The following is a 17,459-nucleotide window of genomic DNA, read 5'->3' on the forward strand; positions in this document are numbered from 1 at the left end:
AGGGATGAGGAAAGACGAACGGCTGGGGATGTTTACCGTGTCTGTAGCACATACTCATCTGTCTGCCCCTTGTTAGGAGTGCTCATGTTTTAGTCACGGCACTGGGATGTTGAGGGGACACTTCATCTAGCCCAAAGGCCACGCAGCTGTATTATAGCTGGCACAAACTGAGCAGCACTGCTTGGCAAGGGATTGCAAACACTCAGTATCTGACACACGGGGCAATTTGAGGAGGAATGGAGAAGGAAGGCAGCCACCTAGGTAGCACAAATTATGAAATACACTCCATTTGGTAACTGTGTAAAGAAAAATTTGAGGAGTAATGGAACAAATCAACCACTGGGCAGATCAGCTTGTGAGCCTGAAACTGAACTTGCTATTGATCCTAACTCTCATGGATGATCAAATCCTCTATGTAAACACCATCTTTGCTGCTAACACCCAAGGACCCAGATTCCCCAAATCATCCCAGCAGCAGCTTCCCATTCGAGAAGCGAGATGTTTGGCTTTTAAAGGTCTCAGCCAGGGCCATGCGACCATACATGGGTGTTCATAGCAGGAATCTAACTTTCAAACCTCTGCCTATCACATTTCATACATTCTTTCATCAAAGGAGGTCTCTGTGTTGGGGCAGGTGTGGCTGAAAACCTGTGGTTGAAAAGGAAGGCAGGGGAGGAGGAGGGGGAGGAGGAGTACGGTCAGTAGGGTTTCGGAGCTTATTCTGAGCTGCCCTTAAAACAATAAGCCTGCTTTTACCCTAAACCTGACCATTCTTTCCAAGTGTTCATATCCTCATCATTCCCATGTCAGCACCATGCGGTTTGAAATAACAGTCAGAGACAGGCGGCCCACCTGAACTCAAGATGGAGCATTCAGAGAGCAAAACAATCAAAACCTAGCTTAAAAAAGTATGGAAACACATTTTGCTCAGACTGTGATGGACATAATTTAATACAGGGCAAACAAAGGGGGATATGTTCACTGTCTCAGACAACTGCTATTAACTTACTGTTTGCTTAATACAGCCCACTTTAATTTTCTGTCCTTTACGTTGGTCTGGAAAAACAGAGGAAATTCCTCCCCCTTTTTTTTCCTGAGGTGGAGGTCTTATTAATGTGACCGTGCTGTCTGGCCCGCTCGCCGACCAGCTGAGTATATTTACTTGGTGTTAGAAGAGTGGTGGCCACAAAGGCTGGAATGTGCCTAAGTGTGACTTGAAAGCGCCGGTTACGTTTTAGTTTTTAACTCATAAAATAAATACAGAGCGGCCCGGCATCTTTTATGAATGGCTGCATTCATTCCAAAACACGCCCACCAATCAGTTAACTTCCCCTCCGCCGTAAAGCCCCGCCCATTTGGATGTCTGGACTGCTGCCCGCGTGTTGATTGGTTAGACAAATGCCGAGGGGCGGGGCCTCTGCGCAGCTACTAGTAGTATAAATTAGACTTCAGTTATTTACCCGTTAGCACTACAAAGAGGGGATAAAAGGGAGGAATAGCACTTTCGCGACTGTCTGAAACTCTCTGTGAGAGCATTTAAGACTATCTATCATCCAGTGGACTGTAGCCTAAAAATCTTAATTTTGCTTTGTTGGTATTTTTATTTTTTATCTTGTCATAATCATGGCGTTTCTGATCTATTTGACTCTTTTGACAACAGCCGTCATCACTCAGGTAAGATGTTTCTTTACAGTTTGACCACAGTGTTGAGCTCATGTAGGTTTATATGTGAATCAAAAGTCTGCTGACAGGCTATAATTAGTTGATGTACAAGGAGCAAGTGAGCTCTAATTAGCCCTAAGTTACGGATGTGCTAAGATAAAATATTTATAGTCAGTGATGTAAAAGGTGGGTAAACTATGACCTTCAGTCTGTGATCATCATAAACAACCACCAAGATAAACAAAATTCAATTTCACTTTCAGAAAAGCAGAAGTGTATGCTTTTTCCCTTCAAACACCCTATCTTCATGAAGCCTATATCAGACTGATACTACTCTCTGATATATGATATGTACTATGAATTTATATAATGATTTCTGTCAGCCTCAAAAAAGTGGGTCAACTCTATTTGACAAATAAAAAGGAGGGTAAATTGAGTTTAGGTGAGTTTATCCTCCACTACATCCCTGCTTATAGCAATGGAAATAAGACCATATTCTTTTTAAAGTTGATTCTCCTTACTAATAGTGGGGCTGTCTATGATCTGCAAGGCTATATTAGTGGTTTTGCAACAGGCTTGTGCATGTAGAGTATGATTGACTTGTTGATTCCTTTCTACTGAGTGGAACAAGTTGGTTCTGGTGCCGGGCTATGACTCAAATCACAAGTCGGCAGGGGACTGGGTACAAGACCCAAGCTGTCTAGACACTCAGGGATGACTGGCCAGCAGTGACTTGACTTACTGTACGCTGTCTCGCATTGCTTTGTCTGTGGAGGAATTCAAAATCAGTCGCAAACCTATGGGATAAGAAACAGATACGTTTGCCAGAGCTCTCCCTCCTGCTTTGATGTTGGAACAAAAATCAAACTTGTGTACTGAACATTTCTGGAATATTTCTGCAGATTGGTTGTCATACAGTTACTGTGCTTCTGAATTTTCCCTGCACACATAGCACATAATCAATCAAGTCCTCTGTGTGTAGCAGCATATCCCTGTCTGAGAGACTTTACCTGTAGCTGAATGGTAGATGTTTGATTGCCTTTGTGCAAAGAACTGGGGTTCATACTGTCTCCAATTTTGCCATTTTCTCTACCATTACCATTGTCTCCCACATACAGAAAATGTTCCACGATGAAGGGATGAAGACAAACCACTGAAAATTGATCATAAAATGTGACCTCCATCATTCTGGGTCCTGACTGATGATACCTTCTCCCTCTCTGCTCCTCTCCTCCTTCCTCCAGGTGACAGCCGGCTGCCCGGCGGCGTGCGACTGTCCCGCCGAGCCTCTGGTTTGCCCTCCGGGGGTGAGCGCCGTGCCCGACGGGTGCGGGTGCTGCAAGGTGTGCGCCGCACAGCTCGACCAAGACTGCAGTCCCATGATGCCCTGCGACCACCACAAGGGCCTGGAGTGTAATTACGGCAACGATGTGACCATGGCCTGGGGCATCTGTCGAGGTGAGGAAGGAGGGAATGTATTGTGTGTGTGCGGAGGAATTCCCCCCCCCCCCCTTTGTTAGAGCAAAATGGTTGCCAGCTTCCGCCTTTTTAAAAGTAAAGATTAATGAGGGGGGAAAGACTGTTTCCACCATGCCCCCTTTGTTTATTTCAACCCAATAAGTCATGGGCGTGTAGACTGTTGCCTGGGAAGTAGGTCACATGTGAATAGTGATCCTATATTTGAAATGAATGAATCCAAAGTGCTGTATAAGTCAAAAGGTCACGATACCTGAGGAACAATGAGGTATTGTAGATGGGAAAATTTGCCAATGATTATAACAGTATTTCTATGTTATTATCCTTCTTTCCCCTAATTATGACTACATTGCTTCAGTCTTTTTTCCATAACCCCAGCACACAAAAAATCAGCTTACGTGCATTTTCCCCTTTACCCAACAAACCAGCCATGTGATGAAATTCAACATCAACTCCAGCATGTGGCACATTGTGACAGGGGAGGAGAGGGATATTTTAATGAGTAGTAGATGCCTTATGACAGCGAGCAAGGGGGTCTCAGAGATAAAAATACACCTTCCATCTGCACCATGCCAGGACTGCCCCACAAACTATGAATAGCAAGCTTCTTCCATGCTGCGCTGACAAGGAGTCTGACTCCCTCTGTCTCCCGATTTCCAGCAACCTTTCTCTGACCCCACTACCTTCAGATCTCGGCGGTCTTCCATCTGGTTTTGTGTGCTGGTGCTGCTCCCGGTGTCGGGTTATTGTGTGCGTTCTGGTCCAGTCACGGGAAAACAGCGGCACAACAGGGTTCGTCTCAGCTGTTGAAATGAGAGGATGTGTGCGGATGCCTTTCAGACATAGCTAGGATTGTGAGAGGGGCCTTTAGACGTCAAAACACGCCTTCTGTCTGTAGAAACTGACAGACATGTCATCTTTGAGATACCTAACCCATAGATGGTGCCCAGAATATTCCTGTTGCTCGTTGGTTTATGCATCACAACAGCCTCGTTTTTGTGTATATGAGCTGTCTGCAGCTCACTACCTTGATTTGGTCTCATGTGAAGTCAGAGGTGGGGACTCGAGTCACATGACTTGGACTCGAGTCACAATTTTAATATCCTGAGACTTGACTTGATGCATGAAGAGAAGATTTGAGACTTGACCTGACTTGGGTTCTGGTGACTTGTGACTTGTACTTTGATAAATTACTTAGATTACTTAGATTGAAAGTGATGAGATTTGTTCAAGCAGACGACTGAGTTTAAATTCTTTTTTCTGAATTTGTATGGTTGAAACTGATTATAGAAATCAAGCTCATGATGCTCTTACCAAGTTTTTATCCTATTAAAACCATATTGTATTGAAAAGTCCTAGATATTTCATTTTCTTTAAGATATTAAATTGATACTGGACTCTTGATTTGTTCTGACTTGACTTGCTGTTCCACATTTAGACTTGAAACTTGACATTAATGACTTGAACTTGACTTGGTGTTCCACATTTAGACTTGAGACTTGACTTGAGACTTGTGCCTCAAGACTTGAGACTGACTTGGGACTCGAGCAAAGTGGACTTGGTCACACCTCCCATAATGTGTAATCTCTCCTCTCCCTGTCTTTCCAGCCAAACTGGAGGGACGCACGTGCGAGTACAACGGCAGGATCTACCAGAACGGTGAGAGCTTCCGCGCCGGCTGTAAACACCAGTGTACCTGCATCGACGGCGCCGTCGGCTGCGCTCCCCTCTGCGACAACCGCCTGCCGCCGGCCTCGCCCTCCTGCCCGTACCCGCGGCTGGTCAGGGTGCCGGGGCAGTGCTGCTTCACTGTGGACTGCCATAAGGGCACCTGGCGCCTGCCACCCAAACATCAGGTTGGTTTTTTTGATCCTCTGCTGTCACTTGGTGTCACAGCTCCCATCCAGCAGCCATTGAGGGCCACAAAATGACATGAAAGCAACCCATTTTGCAGTATGTGTTCAGAGGCTTGTGCAATACCAAATGATAGAGGTGCAATCATAAGCAATGTATCATGAATAGGGCAAAGGGATTTGTGCGTTTTGCAACAGTTTTTCTGTCACCAACTACCACTGTGATATCTTCTTAATGGGAATCAAAGCTGATTGGGATGAAAGACACATTTCAGAAAAATGTGACATTAAAATATATCCATTAATTAAAGGTTTGCTGTATTCTGACAACAAAACAAGACATCTTTGCCTTGTACTCTATCACATATTTTGTTGTTTTTTGAGAAACGCATAACTCTACTCTGTTTCTATCTAGTTGTGATAATGACTTACAGCTTTGTGTGAAGAGGATTATGAGTTGTGTGAAAATTTGCAGCTAAGGTGTGAAGATTCATAGATAAAGTTACACTGATATTAATAGAACTTACTTCCTTATATTGATTAGATACTGCTCAATAAACAGACATGATTTTCTGCTGTAGTGCTGTAAGTCATGGTGAATCTTGATAGCACAGAGGAGCGAAGTGTCTCACTGACCTGGATTTTGCCTCTTGATAACCGCAGCAGCACGGTGATAAAAACACGGTGTGGAAAAAACACACAACAGACAGACATGGCAGCGGCACACATAAACCGCCAACACAAAAGCGCTATCTCACCTTATCTCGTCTCTCATCGCAGGTGCCTCCGCCGCAGCAGCGCCAGCCCGGCCCCCCCCACCACCCTGCCCCACACCAGCCTGGGAATGAACTGGTGTTGGGCAACGAGCTGGCGGAGGGCAAGCCCAGCGGCTGGGAGGACGAGCACGGACACAAACACTTGCCTGGTAAGAGAGGCAGGGAGTGTTATTGCTCATTATCAATATTTCACTCACACACTTTTCTCTGAGTGCGGGCAGTTTCAAACTTAAGAGGATGCAGTCTCCCCTTATCTTCTCTCAAATCGCACCCTGAATATAGGTGTTTATAACAGCTAATCTTAGGGCTAGACAAAATTAATATCACAATAATCAAAAGAAATTATTTTAGTATCGATATATATAACAATATATGAAAAATCACGTTATATAATCAAATTGATGTTCATCACATCACAGATTTTCATTAGCATTGCTTTTCATCATCCATTTAGACAGAATTATGTACTGCAATAACCCCATATCATCATTTCATCATGATAGGCTTCTACTGAAAGACAATAAACCATCTTATTGAATTATTGCCCTCCTGTCCTCCACCCTCCTTCCCTGTCCCCTGTTCGCACTCCCCAGTGTGGAACCACCTGAAGGAGAAGTGTGCGGTCCAGACCACCGACTGGTCCCAGTGCTCCCGCAGCTGTGGGATGGGCGTGTCTTCCCGGATCACCAACAAGAACGCCCAGTGCAAGCTGGAGAGAGAGACCAGAATATGCACCGTGCGGCCGTGCCACGGCCTGACCATCCCCGCCAAGGTGAGAGATATGAGAGAGAGAGACACAGACAGACAGAGAGAGAGAGAGAGAGAGAGAGAGAGATCATGTGTGGTAAACGTTTGGCTCAGAATGCCATAACAGACATTTAAGAGCATAGGTCATCCACCCACACCTTATTGCCGTGATAACTTCTTATCAAAACAACTCCACTTATCTCCCACACAACCTCTGATGATAACGCTTATCAAAAAGCAATGATGTCACTTATCTTTATCCTTATCTATCTACACAGGGAGAAACACAACACCTGTGCCCATTTTCCCCATTTCCCCAAGATCAGAGGCTGAAAACACCAAATCTGTGCCGCAAAGAACTAGAAATCAGATGTTCTGGTCCTGAGTAAATATAGTAAATATGCCTTTAAGTGCTAAGGCCGTCTTCATTCCAAGCCAAAGAACAGAGATTATCTTAGCGGGAGGATACTTCTGGGAAGCCGGGGCTCTACATCCAGTGGGAACTGGGCAGTGCAGATTTACTCAGTGGTGTTTTGGTGGCAGGCAGGCGCCTTTTTAAATATAGTCCCCCACCCCCGGCATTCCTGCCAAGCAACTGTCCATAGCTAGGCCCTGTCTGTGTACTCAGAGCCCAGGGAAGTGGTGCGTCTATATTAATCCTCGATGTTGGACACACACTGGCAGCTCTCTCTCTCTCTCTCCCTCTGCTCTAGTGAGGTAAAAGCGTTTCGTGCCAAGGAGGGTCATAGGTGTAAATGTGTTGTTATTTAACGGGGGAAAGTACACTCAACTGTTAAGTAAATATTTAATCTTCAAATTAATCACTCAAATCTCAAAGTAATCCCTCTCTTTGAGTCCCTGCCTTGGCGCGGCGAGCTGAAAGTCTGGTCCTCTTAATGTGAGACTAATGAGTTTGAGTGCAAAGCCGCTTAAAATCTGCTGTTATGTAAAAGGGCGGGACACGTAAAAGTCAAAGCTTATTAGATTTTTTTGTTTTTTTACGTTGAAAAGCGTCAAACGGCTCGCTTTGGTGAGTTCGATCGCTGTGGCCAAGTAGGGGAGAGCGGGGTAAGATGAGCCGGTTTTTACTCAAGATGTTATCTTGGCAAGGAAACATGAGACAGAGCGAAAACAAATGCTTCCACCCACATTTCAGGATGTTGACTTTCAAATGAACTAGTAAGAATGCAGCTAAATGAAAGAAGGATGAAAATACAACTTCTTAAAAAAAATGGTCCCTTGGCTGAATTTGCCCCAGGTTGGGGGTAAATTGATCCTAGCAAGGGGGTAAATTGAGCCGCTTGGGGGCAAACTGAGCCACTGAACTGATGATTATTCAGTCTGGATAAAATACAAATAAACTATTTCTATGTCAAATGAGATGGAAGACAATGTTGCCACTTTAAAACATCTTCATAAAAACTATTTTTTGGCTAACACACTAGTTCACTACTAACCTTTCGCTAATTAATTCATGTGGTTTTAGTCCTTCTTCATATAGCACTCATCCCTTCTTTATCTTCCAACCGCAGAAAGGGAAGAAGTGCTCCCCGACCCACAAAGCCCCGGAACCCGTCCGCCTGTCCTACGGCGAATGCCTGAGCGTCCGCCTCTACCGGCCCAACTACTGTGGCGTGTGCACCGACGGCCGCTGCTGCTCGCCGCGCCGCACGCGCACCGTGCCCGTCACCTTCGTTTGCCCGGACGGCGAGCGTTTCCAGAGGTCGGCCATGTTCGTCCAGTCATGCAAATGCAGGGACGACTGCGGCCACCTCAACGAAGCGGCCCTCCCTCCGCAGCACTGGATGTACGGGGACACCCACAAGTTCATCGACTAGAAAGGACGGGGTGGGGGGTTTTGTTGTTTTTTTTGTTTTTTGAGGTAATCGATTCAGCTTTCCTGACGAAGGAAGACATTTCAAGACGAGGGGCCTTTTTGCTCATCTGGCTCCAAGTGGGTGAAGACCGTGAACACAGGCATTGATCCTGAAGGGCCTGCCTGGTTTGTTCACTATCATATAGGCAAAATGCATTGTAATATGTGTGACCGGAGCGGGCTGTAATGTACACTCGCCTGCTCCTGTTCAAACAGACGTGGGCCCCAAAATCGAGCCCTGAGGCACCCCTGGACTTCCACCACCCTGGACCGACTGCCGGTTCAGGTGTGAAGGGACATTTCGAGGCCTTCAGACCGACCTGAGGGGGTGAAACAAGACAAGAGCAACAGGCACTTTGTTCAGCACTGAAGCATATGAACTACAACTTTGACGGCAGTGCGCTAGACTCTCTATGGGATTGCGGTGTTTATGATCCCATATTCCACAATGCACTGAGAACGGTCAGTAAGAATGACTCATTAGCCGCAACGGGCAGCATTATGCGGAATACTCCAAGCGGAGCACGAAGCAAAATGTGGACGAAAACAGACTATTTATTTCTTTCTTTATTCAGAGGAACTTAATACAAAATCAGCACAGCATGTTACGAATGCAGGCACAGAAGGTGGAGCTGTTTTCATCATGCTGAGATGACAAGCCATCTAAAAGTAGATTTACGGACGGCAATGAATGATAGCCTGATTCCTTTTAGCTCACAGACTGTTAAACGATAAGGAGCGCTATCTGGAACGGAGACAAGCGTTCAGCAAGGACTGGACCAATACCAACTTTTTTTTTCCCTATGACATCTGATTTCTTGTTTGTGCATCAAATGCAAATTAGTAAATGTCTTATGTGAATCTGTATTTCTTGGGAGTCTTTAATAATTTGTTCACGCTGTATTCTGTAAATACACATTCTTTATTTTGATCCCATGTTTGTGTTCTTGTCCTACATGTTGTAAAGGATACACCCTCATAGATTAAGACAGCAGGGCTTTATAACTGTCACAAGTTCACGTTGGTCGATCCATGTGATACAACTGGCCACTGTGCTCAGGTTTCATGTGAGGTTTTATTATAACTCAACTTGTACAGTTTCAAATTATCCCACTTGGCAGTCATTACATAGCAGCCAACTGTTGGTGAAATAGTGACATGCTAAAAGATATTCAAGCTATGACAGTGCCCTCTGCTTGTGAGGATGTTTACCTACATTCAAAAGGCACACTATATAAAAACACTAACTTTATGTGTACCTTTTAATAAATTAAACCCAACACAGTGAAATAACATGGTATAAAAAGTTTATTTCATTAACCCAAAAATACAACCATGGTTATAACAAGGAAAAGCATTAAAACAAGCACCCCTCAGGGACATGATAAAATTTAAAAAAAAAAAAAATGTTGCATTATTACGAACTTCCAAAGGGACGTAGGGGGAGGGGGACTTTAAAATAAATGTTGAGATTCCTTTTTTATCTCCACAAAAATACACCGACACCGAGGGCCACACGCAATCTTCAGTGGAAAAGAGACGTCAGACTCATCTGGACTGCTCGACTGAAAGGAGAAAAAGAGGGGGGTTATTTCCAGCTTTCTGAGACACGTCTAATATTACTAGAGGTCGGATTGTGCTCCCTTTACAAAAATGTTTTTCAAGCCCAACCGCAATACAGAGGGAATTTTGAGTAATATAACACTATTTGCACACAAGGTTCTACCATAAAAAGGGACTGAACTATGCCAATCCTCTGCAGGTTTTCTAAATATGCATCACCTTTCATATCTAAGGAAAAAAGATGTGATGACCTTTATGTCGAATATGCAAAGATTTAAAGCCAGATTAAGCGAAACGCAGCCCGATTACTCATCCAGTAAAGTCACAGTTGTACTGTGAAGGACGATGTAATGGGCATTAAGTGCAGGACAGTTCCAAGTGCCACTTACTGTAGGTGGAGATATCGATCTCCTCTGGCAGCTCTGCTACGTTGACCTCGAAGCGGTCCTGCACGTCATTCAGGATCTTGGCGTCGGTCTCGTCTGACACAAAAGTGACGGCCAGGCCTTTGGTCCCGAACCTGCCGGCGCGGGCCACCTGAGGAGCAGAGGAGAAGGTCAGGGCGCAAAACACAAAACGGGCTCCGCTGGAGTGAAACCAGGAATGTGACCCGGGAGAACAGAAATACCAGGAAAATACAAGATCTTCATTGGAAATGAAATGGAGCTGTATGTCCAAATAAACAGAAAACCCTATGAGATGTGATTATTTTCCATAATTAAATCTTTGACTAAGGTGAATTACATGCAGCAATTCATATTAAATCCAATGACTTGCAACCAGGTTACAATTTACAGATTCACAAAACAATATTCCTACAGTATAGCATGTTGCTGTGTCCTCTGCACATATCATTTATAAAAAATAAGGCTTGTTTTAGTGATGGTGGCACAAGTTACAGCCCCCTAGATGTGTAAAAGATACCCATCCCTGATGTACACTATGTAAAATAAACTATATAATATATTATATACTATATTATATTATAGCTGGACTGACTCTGTGAAGGTATGTGTCGGAATCCTCTGGCATGTCGTAGTTGAAGACGATGTTGACTCGCTCGATGTCCATGCCTCGGCCGAACAGGTTGGTGGCCACCAGGATACGCCGCTGGAAGTCTTTAAACTGCTGGTACCGGGATAACCTGGGGGAGGGAGATGAGCGTTAACATCATCAACGAGGGGAATAAGCAGGAGAGGACGTCCCAGTGTGAGGCAGACTCACACACACACTGCCACCCTCTCAAAACACACTCGTTTTCCCACACAACAGCTGGGAAAATCTCAACTAGTTCAGTAGACACACAGCATGATGCTGAGCATGATGTACATCAACAATATTAGAAAGTCATTTCCACAGTGGCACCACAAAAGCTACACAAAAGGGTGCCTTGATGATGATGCGTGTTTGACAGATTCATTTAGATAATTAATTAGTAAGTTCTGGGTGAGTCCAAAGAGCCTGGAATGCTGGAAGAAGAAAAAAAACCGAACAAATCCTGAACTGTAATGTGAATTTCAAGCCTCCAGCAGCACCCACCTCTCCTCCTGTGCCATGCCCCTGTGGATGGCGATGGCAGGGAAGTTCTGCTCCACCAGCAGCTGGGACAGAGCCACGCAGCGCTGCACCGACTTCACAAAGATCACCACCTAATAGGAACCAAGAGAAACCATTAAGGCTTGTGCTTTTGTTTCGCTGGGAAGGCAAAAGCACTGCCTTGAGATACACAGTCGATCTAAAAATAACACAAACTCCCTCTAGAGGACAAGAAACAAAACTTAAACCAGTAGTGCAACTTTTTCAGCTCACAAGCCTATTTCACAACAAAAAAGCTGTATCATAACGTTTAAAAACATGATACTACATTCCTACATAAATATATATATACCAGATTGTACCCAAGATGTCCAAAATGAGTGCCAAGTGTACCTGGTTGAACTCGAGCACGTCGAGCAGGTCGAAGAGCTTGCGGTTCTTCTCGCTGTCTTTCAGCTTGCAGTAATACTGCTGCAGGCCGTGGAGCGTCAGCTTGGTCTCGTCGTCCACAAACACCTCCATGGGCTGCACAGCAAGGGAGAGGAGCCCAACGTTAGTCACACACTCATACAAAACAAAAAGGAAAACCTAAATACCCTTCAACACACATCCTCGAATAACACTTGGCAGGTCAGATAAGCCGATATCAGAAGCTTCCCATGGTTGAAGTCTTGCTGAGCTCTACATGTGACGACTTGATTTCTCTCTACTCTCATTAAATTTTCTGAACTACTTGAAATTTTGACAAAGACATTGTGCCTGTGGCTTCATGGAGCCTGTTCCCCTGGACAGCAGCAGAGTCAGGAGGAGTGAACGTCCTGACCCAGCTAAATCTGCCAAGGAAGATCACTTTGTCCCCCAGGAATGGCCACTTATGACACTGACAGCCACAAGTGGGCAAAGCAAAGAGGGAGTTGACTACCAGCACTAAAAGCCTTACTAACAGATTACCTCCATGTGGACTTTCATATAACACAACTACCCAAGAGAATTTTCTTTACTGTGATGGTAATGCAATAGGTACGCAATGCTGTTGGGTGCTATCGTCAGCAGCGAAGTAGAGTTTTCTTGAAAGTAACGTAAATACATAAGAAACAGGGTAAACCACAAAAAGAATTCCCAGCAACTTCACTGGTTTATTTCTGAGTTGGCATGGCAACCAATCAAGCACGGCTAGAACTAATTCTATGGCTAGCTGTGCTTCTTGGGAATTATCAGCGCAGTTGGAACATGTTCGATCAGATTGATTGGATGAAAATACAGAAACCATGCAAACTCAACCAGGCAATATACTGTTTAGATATAGGTCTGTAGGTATATGAACAGCAGGTTTAGCTGAATCATCAGTGAATCTGGTCGATAACTCACGTCCTGCATGAACTTGCGGCAGACGGGGCGGATCTCCTTGCTTAGCGTGGCGCTGAACATCATACACTGCTTCTCATGTGGCGTCAGCCTGAAGATGTCCTGGACGTCACGCCTCATGTCTGTGGGAGGAGTGAACAGATGGCATGGCCCGAGTTTTACAAAATGCATTTCGCTCTGGCAGCATTCAGCAAATCCACCTTTAACCTGCTTATGGCTAGGTCAGTGACAATCAGCCTTTTTAACCTGTATAATATGGAAGCAGATCACTACATTCACTTTGAGTTTATAGTGATATTCATCCCACAGACAACCTATTCCCACAACCGAATGCGCAATGACAGCACTTTATAATTTCATGTTATTTCAGCTTTAATACACTGTGTGCCTTGGAGAAAGACTGCAAAGATAGGAGGCAATGAGAGCAGATCATACTACGGTCATGAATTCACTGAACAATCCCTTACCCTGCTGAGCCAGCAGGATGCCTCTCACTTAGATTTAACAATAATCCTTGTTCAAAGCTACAGAGTCCTCTAAAAACACAGCGACCTGCCTCCGCACTTCTGTTCCCCACACTCACCCAACTGCTCCAGCATCTTATCGCACTCGTCGAGGACAAAGTGCTTGACGTTCTTCAGGTTGAGGGTCTTGTTGCGGATGAGGGCCAGGATGCGTCCTGGCGTTCCTACGACGATGTGGGGGCAGTTCTTCTTCAGGACGTCCTCGTCCTTCTTGATGGCCAGGCCGCCGAAGAACACGGCCGCCTTGACAGTGGGCATGTACTTGGAGAAGCGCTCGTACTCCTTGCTGATCTGGAAGGCCAGCTCTCGTGTGTGGCACATCACAAGGACTGATACCTAGTGTACAGGAGATGAGGAGATTAGTCTCACATACTGTCATTGACCTTGCAGTGCCCCGTCTGCATTTGTTCATTGTAGTAAAAAGTTTGATCCGCTCTAAGTGACGTCCATAAACAAGTACAAGGTCAATGTTTATATGCCCAAATTTTATATTTATTGCTACTTGATTTTATGCCTCTTCATAAAGAAGTTTGTGGACTCTGCTTTTACATAAGTGCCATATGGATAAAGTTTAGCAGTACTTAAATCATAGTATATGCATTCAGATAAATTATTTTAGATGATATGCAAGTGACAACAGCACTTGATTCAGGGTGGTGACCAGGTCTGAGAACCGGACTAGTGGGAAATAATACCTTGACAGAACACACAAATGTAGAAGAGGCATCATTTCCCCTAGGGGTTCAATAAAGTGCACTCTTAATGATCATTCAGTATAAAAGACAAGTTAGCAAACTATGAAAGTATCCTGAGCAACTCACCTGACCATCCACAGGTTCTATCTGCTGCAGGGTGGCCAGTACGAACACCGCTGTCTTTCCCATACCAGACTTGGCCTGGCACAGGATGTCCATGCCCAGGATGGCTTGAGGAATACACTCATGTTGGACTGAAATAAAAAAATAGCGATGAGAAGTGAGTGGCAAATTCAAGAACATGTGATGATTAAATTACCATGTCTGGATGCAATAGACAAACACATGGGAATCTGTGTCGGGTACAGGGCAAGAAAAAAATAATTCTCAAATCTCTAGAACTCCAATACATCTACACAACTAAAAATAATGTTCCCATAAGTTTAAAGTGGCTATGTTTTTGTAATAGTCCTTATGTCCAAGAGTTTGCTATACACCTATAAGACCCAAACTAGTTGTCCGGTCTAACTTCAGCAACATTCACCTTCTGAGGGATGCTCAAAACCGCAGTCGACGATGGCACGGAGCAGCTCTGGTTTGAGCAGGAAGTCCCTGAAGCCAGAGCTGTGGATGGAGACGTAGGACCCCTTCACCTCCTTCTTGCCTGCGGGGGCGACAGTCTCGGGGGCTCCCTGTGGCTCCTCGTCCTCTTCATAGTCCAGCAGCTCATTGTCCACGTCGTTCTCTGCCATTTTGTCTGCGGAGAGCATTTAAATCAGGGCGTGAGTCTCACAGAACAGCTTTTCTTAAACCATACACTGGGTCACAGGCCTGTTTTAGGTACATGCCCATGCAATAACAGTATTAATATGTGCCATGTGCCTGGGTTCATGGAAGACACCATTTAACTCAATTTGGGACCAAAGTTAAAAAAGATTGGCAACTCCTGCTTTAAAATGCTGAAACAATCAAATAAGTGAGTAGTTCTCTCTCAATAAATCTATTCTACCTCTAGATAAGGCCACATTATCATTGTTTCACATATTATTTACACAGTTAAGGGCATTGCTCATTCACTGTTAATGATCTTAACTACAGTCTCATGAGTTAAAGTGAACACAGTTGTAGCTAAAATGAGCATGAATGAGCATGAACCTAATGAGCCGTCTCAGAAATTAACGTTAGCTAGTTAGCAGCAGCAGCAGCAAGGGTTCAAGGGAACATTTGCCTTGCAGGCCGCAGCAGCGTTTCACCGATCAGAATGAATGGATTCTTGTTAGTAAAAAGGAAACATTTATATTTTTGCAGCAACCTTAGTTGTAACGACCAATTTCGATGAAACGATGATGGCTATGGTGACTCAAAATGATAGTCGACTGGCCTGAGACCCGGCAGAGGCACTCCATTCATAAACAATGGACTCTTTCCTTTTCTCTCATTCAACCCGGCTAGTTAGCTAGTTAGCTGCTAGCTGGCCAGTCTTTATTAAGCTGACGCTACTCACATCTACATAAGTACCTTATATAACGCTATAGCGTTAATTAGACCACAAACCAAATCGGATAAATAATTAGTAGAAACAAAATATTCTATGTAGATAAGCTTAACTGTAGAGAACTTGCTAAATCTCAACACGGCTGCGACGATGACAACGAACAAACCGAAGCTAAAGCTAGCTAACGTGATAGCCGCCGAAGCGACTCTAGCTAACATAAACTTTAGCTATTAAGACAAATGATTTAAAATATTTCTTCATTGAGAATGAAAATAAATTACTCTGGATCTATTACACATATTGGTGTGTTCCGTGCGAAAAGTACAAAAGCAATGTAACGTTACCTTGTGGTGATATTTTATGTCCGCCGATGTCAATGTGTGCTACTGGCGAGCTAGCAAATTCACATGTATGCTGCCTTCAGGCACACCTCGTAAACTCCGGCTTCTAGTTTCGGAATTCGTACGACTTGTACTTTCAAGCGCTTAACAAAATGGACTCTGTAGCAAAAGAGTTTTTGGTGACTGTTGTTTTATTTTATATAGGCTAGACCAAGCGTGACAGAGGTAGAATAAGCGGATGAAAATGTGTAACATTGTAAAACGTGTAACTTATAGAATGAAAATAGAAACATGCAATTGGCTAGTAATTATGCCTATATACATACACAAATGAAAAAAAAAAACGTGATTAAATTAATCATTGACAAAGCTTCCATGTTCTCCGCCCCCTAAGCATGACATCTAGGCAATTCCCCCCTTAGTATGCATCACTTTGTTGGGTCGGTCTTTTGGGTACGCACCATTAATTACAATATTTGCGACTTGAAGGCAGCAGTAGTTCCTTCTCCGGAAGGACCGCTCTCTATTTTTCAGAGGCTGTGATTGGTCAGATTCAGTCAGTTGGTCAGAACGAACCTCTCAGCAGCTTGATCTTTTTATGGAATGAATGTTTCCAGTGTGTTTGATAGATTAAAAAAAAAAAAAATTGGAATAGAATCAAATAGGCATTATAAACCGGCATTTAGTGTTTACTCCCATTAAGATTAAATTGTTACAGAGAAATTCACATCTTTGTTGGACATGAAAATTCCATAAATTCGATCTTTACAACTAAATGGCTATACAGTTATACTTACATACTAAACAGATCGATCATCTTAAAATGTAACATTCCCAAAGGAATCGCTTTGGTGATAGTATAGGTTGCTTTGGGGTAGGCTACATGTAGACTAACATTATATTTTTCAGTGAAACTTTTGTAATCTAATAGATTTCCACTGACATCCATTAAATGCAAGACCAGACTCATTCGTCAAGCCACTCCATATAACACTTCTCAATAACATTTCATTTTAAAAAAGAATACATGTCTTATTCCAAATGGGAGTATTGTGAGGTGTAAAATTGTGCTTGTTTGACAGATCAAAACCAAGTATATAGAAGGCATCAGATGTCAAATTTGTGTGAAAATCAAACCTAACGAAAAAACACCGTCATATTCATTTAATATTCCTATAGGGACTTCCTGTGGTACTCAGAGTTGAGTTTTATTATAGATTTATAATTATAATTAATTATACGATTGCTATAGTTTCTGTTCATAAGTTTCTGTTCATAAGGGAAGGTCAAAACTAATCTACATACTGAACCTCCACACCTCAATGTAAGCCCTGCTGGCTGCAAATGCTCATTCATTCAAGTCATCTCCAGTGTAAAACAGGACTTGCAGTATCAACTTTGTCCTCCAGATGGCAATAAAGTAAATGATATGTGGCCAGATGAGTTGACCTTTACTGTAGCTCAAAGCCTGCTCACCTTTTTAAAATACGTTTGGACCGGTTTCACAGATATGAATTACGTCTGGTCGGATAGTAGGCCTATTGAGAGCT

General features: G+C 43.7%; 2 protein-coding genes across 2 annotated transcripts; one reads left to right on the forward strand and one right to left on the reverse strand.

The window, feature by feature from the left end:
• The first annotated feature begins 1,492 nt into the window (after positions 1 to 1,492).
• LOC139929595 (CCN family member 1-like) lies at positions 1,493 to 9,885 on the forward strand. Its single transcript, XM_071922543.2, has 6 exons — positions 1,493 to 1,674; positions 2,907 to 3,120; positions 4,747 to 4,994; positions 5,772 to 5,916; positions 6,361 to 6,539; positions 8,047 to 9,885. Exons 1-6 carry the CDS (start codon positions 1,624 to 1,626, stop codon positions 8,350 to 8,352), a joined length of 1,143 nt encoding a protein of 380 aa, XP_071778644.1. The 5' UTR covers positions 1,493 to 1,623; the 3' UTR covers positions 8,353 to 9,885.
• LOC139929597 (ATP-dependent RNA helicase DDX39A) lies at positions 9,681 to 15,987 on the reverse strand. The gene is made up of 10 exons (XM_071922544.2): positions 15,913 to 15,987; positions 14,618 to 14,830; positions 14,200 to 14,327; positions 13,438 to 13,714; positions 12,858 to 12,976; positions 11,883 to 12,014; positions 11,493 to 11,602; positions 10,953 to 11,097; positions 10,343 to 10,490; positions 9,681 to 9,955 (listed from the first exon to the last, which is right to left on the reverse strand). The coding sequence occupies exons 2-10, from the start codon at positions 14,823 to 14,825 to the stop codon at positions 9,939 to 9,941; spliced, it is 1,284 nt and encodes a 427-aa protein (XP_071778645.1). The 5' UTR covers positions 14,826 to 14,830; positions 15,913 to 15,987; the 3' UTR covers positions 9,681 to 9,938.
• Between the last annotated feature and the right edge of the window lie 1,472 nt (positions 15,988 to 17,459).

Source organism: Centroberyx gerrardi, chromosome 3 (assembly GCF_048128805.1).
Source record: "Centroberyx gerrardi isolate f3 chromosome 3, fCenGer3.hap1.cur.20231027, whole genome shotgun sequence".
Classification (NCBI taxonomy): domain Eukaryota; kingdom Metazoa; phylum Chordata; class Actinopteri; order Beryciformes; family Berycidae; genus Centroberyx; species Centroberyx gerrardi.

Bases quoted from the DNA above. Each gene is read 5' to 3' on its own strand.
- LOC139929595 (XM_071922543.2), top strand. From the start codon at position 1,624: ATGGCGTTTCTGATCTATTTGACTCTTTTGACAACAGCCGTCATCACT. The intron at 3,121-4,746 runs GTGAGGAAGGAG...CTGTCTTTCCAG, and splicing joins GGCCTGGGGCATCTGTCGAG to CCAAACTGGAGGGACGCACG. The intron at 5,917-6,360 runs GTAAGAGAGGCA...CGCACTCCCCAG, and splicing joins CGGACACAAACACTTGCCTG to TGTGGAACCACCTGAAGGAG.
- LOC139929597 (XM_071922544.2), bottom strand. From the start codon at position 14,825: ATGGCAGAGAACGACGTGGACAATGAGCTGCTGGACTATGAAGAGGAC. The intron at 11,098-11,492 runs GTGGGTGCTGCT...TCCCTCCCCCAG, and splicing joins GGCATGGCACAGGAGGAGAG to GTTATCCCGGTACCAGCAGT. The intron at 10,491-10,952 runs GTCAGTCCAGCT...TCTGCTCCTCAG, and splicing joins CCGACACATACCTTCACAGA to GTGGCCCGCGCCGGCAGGTT.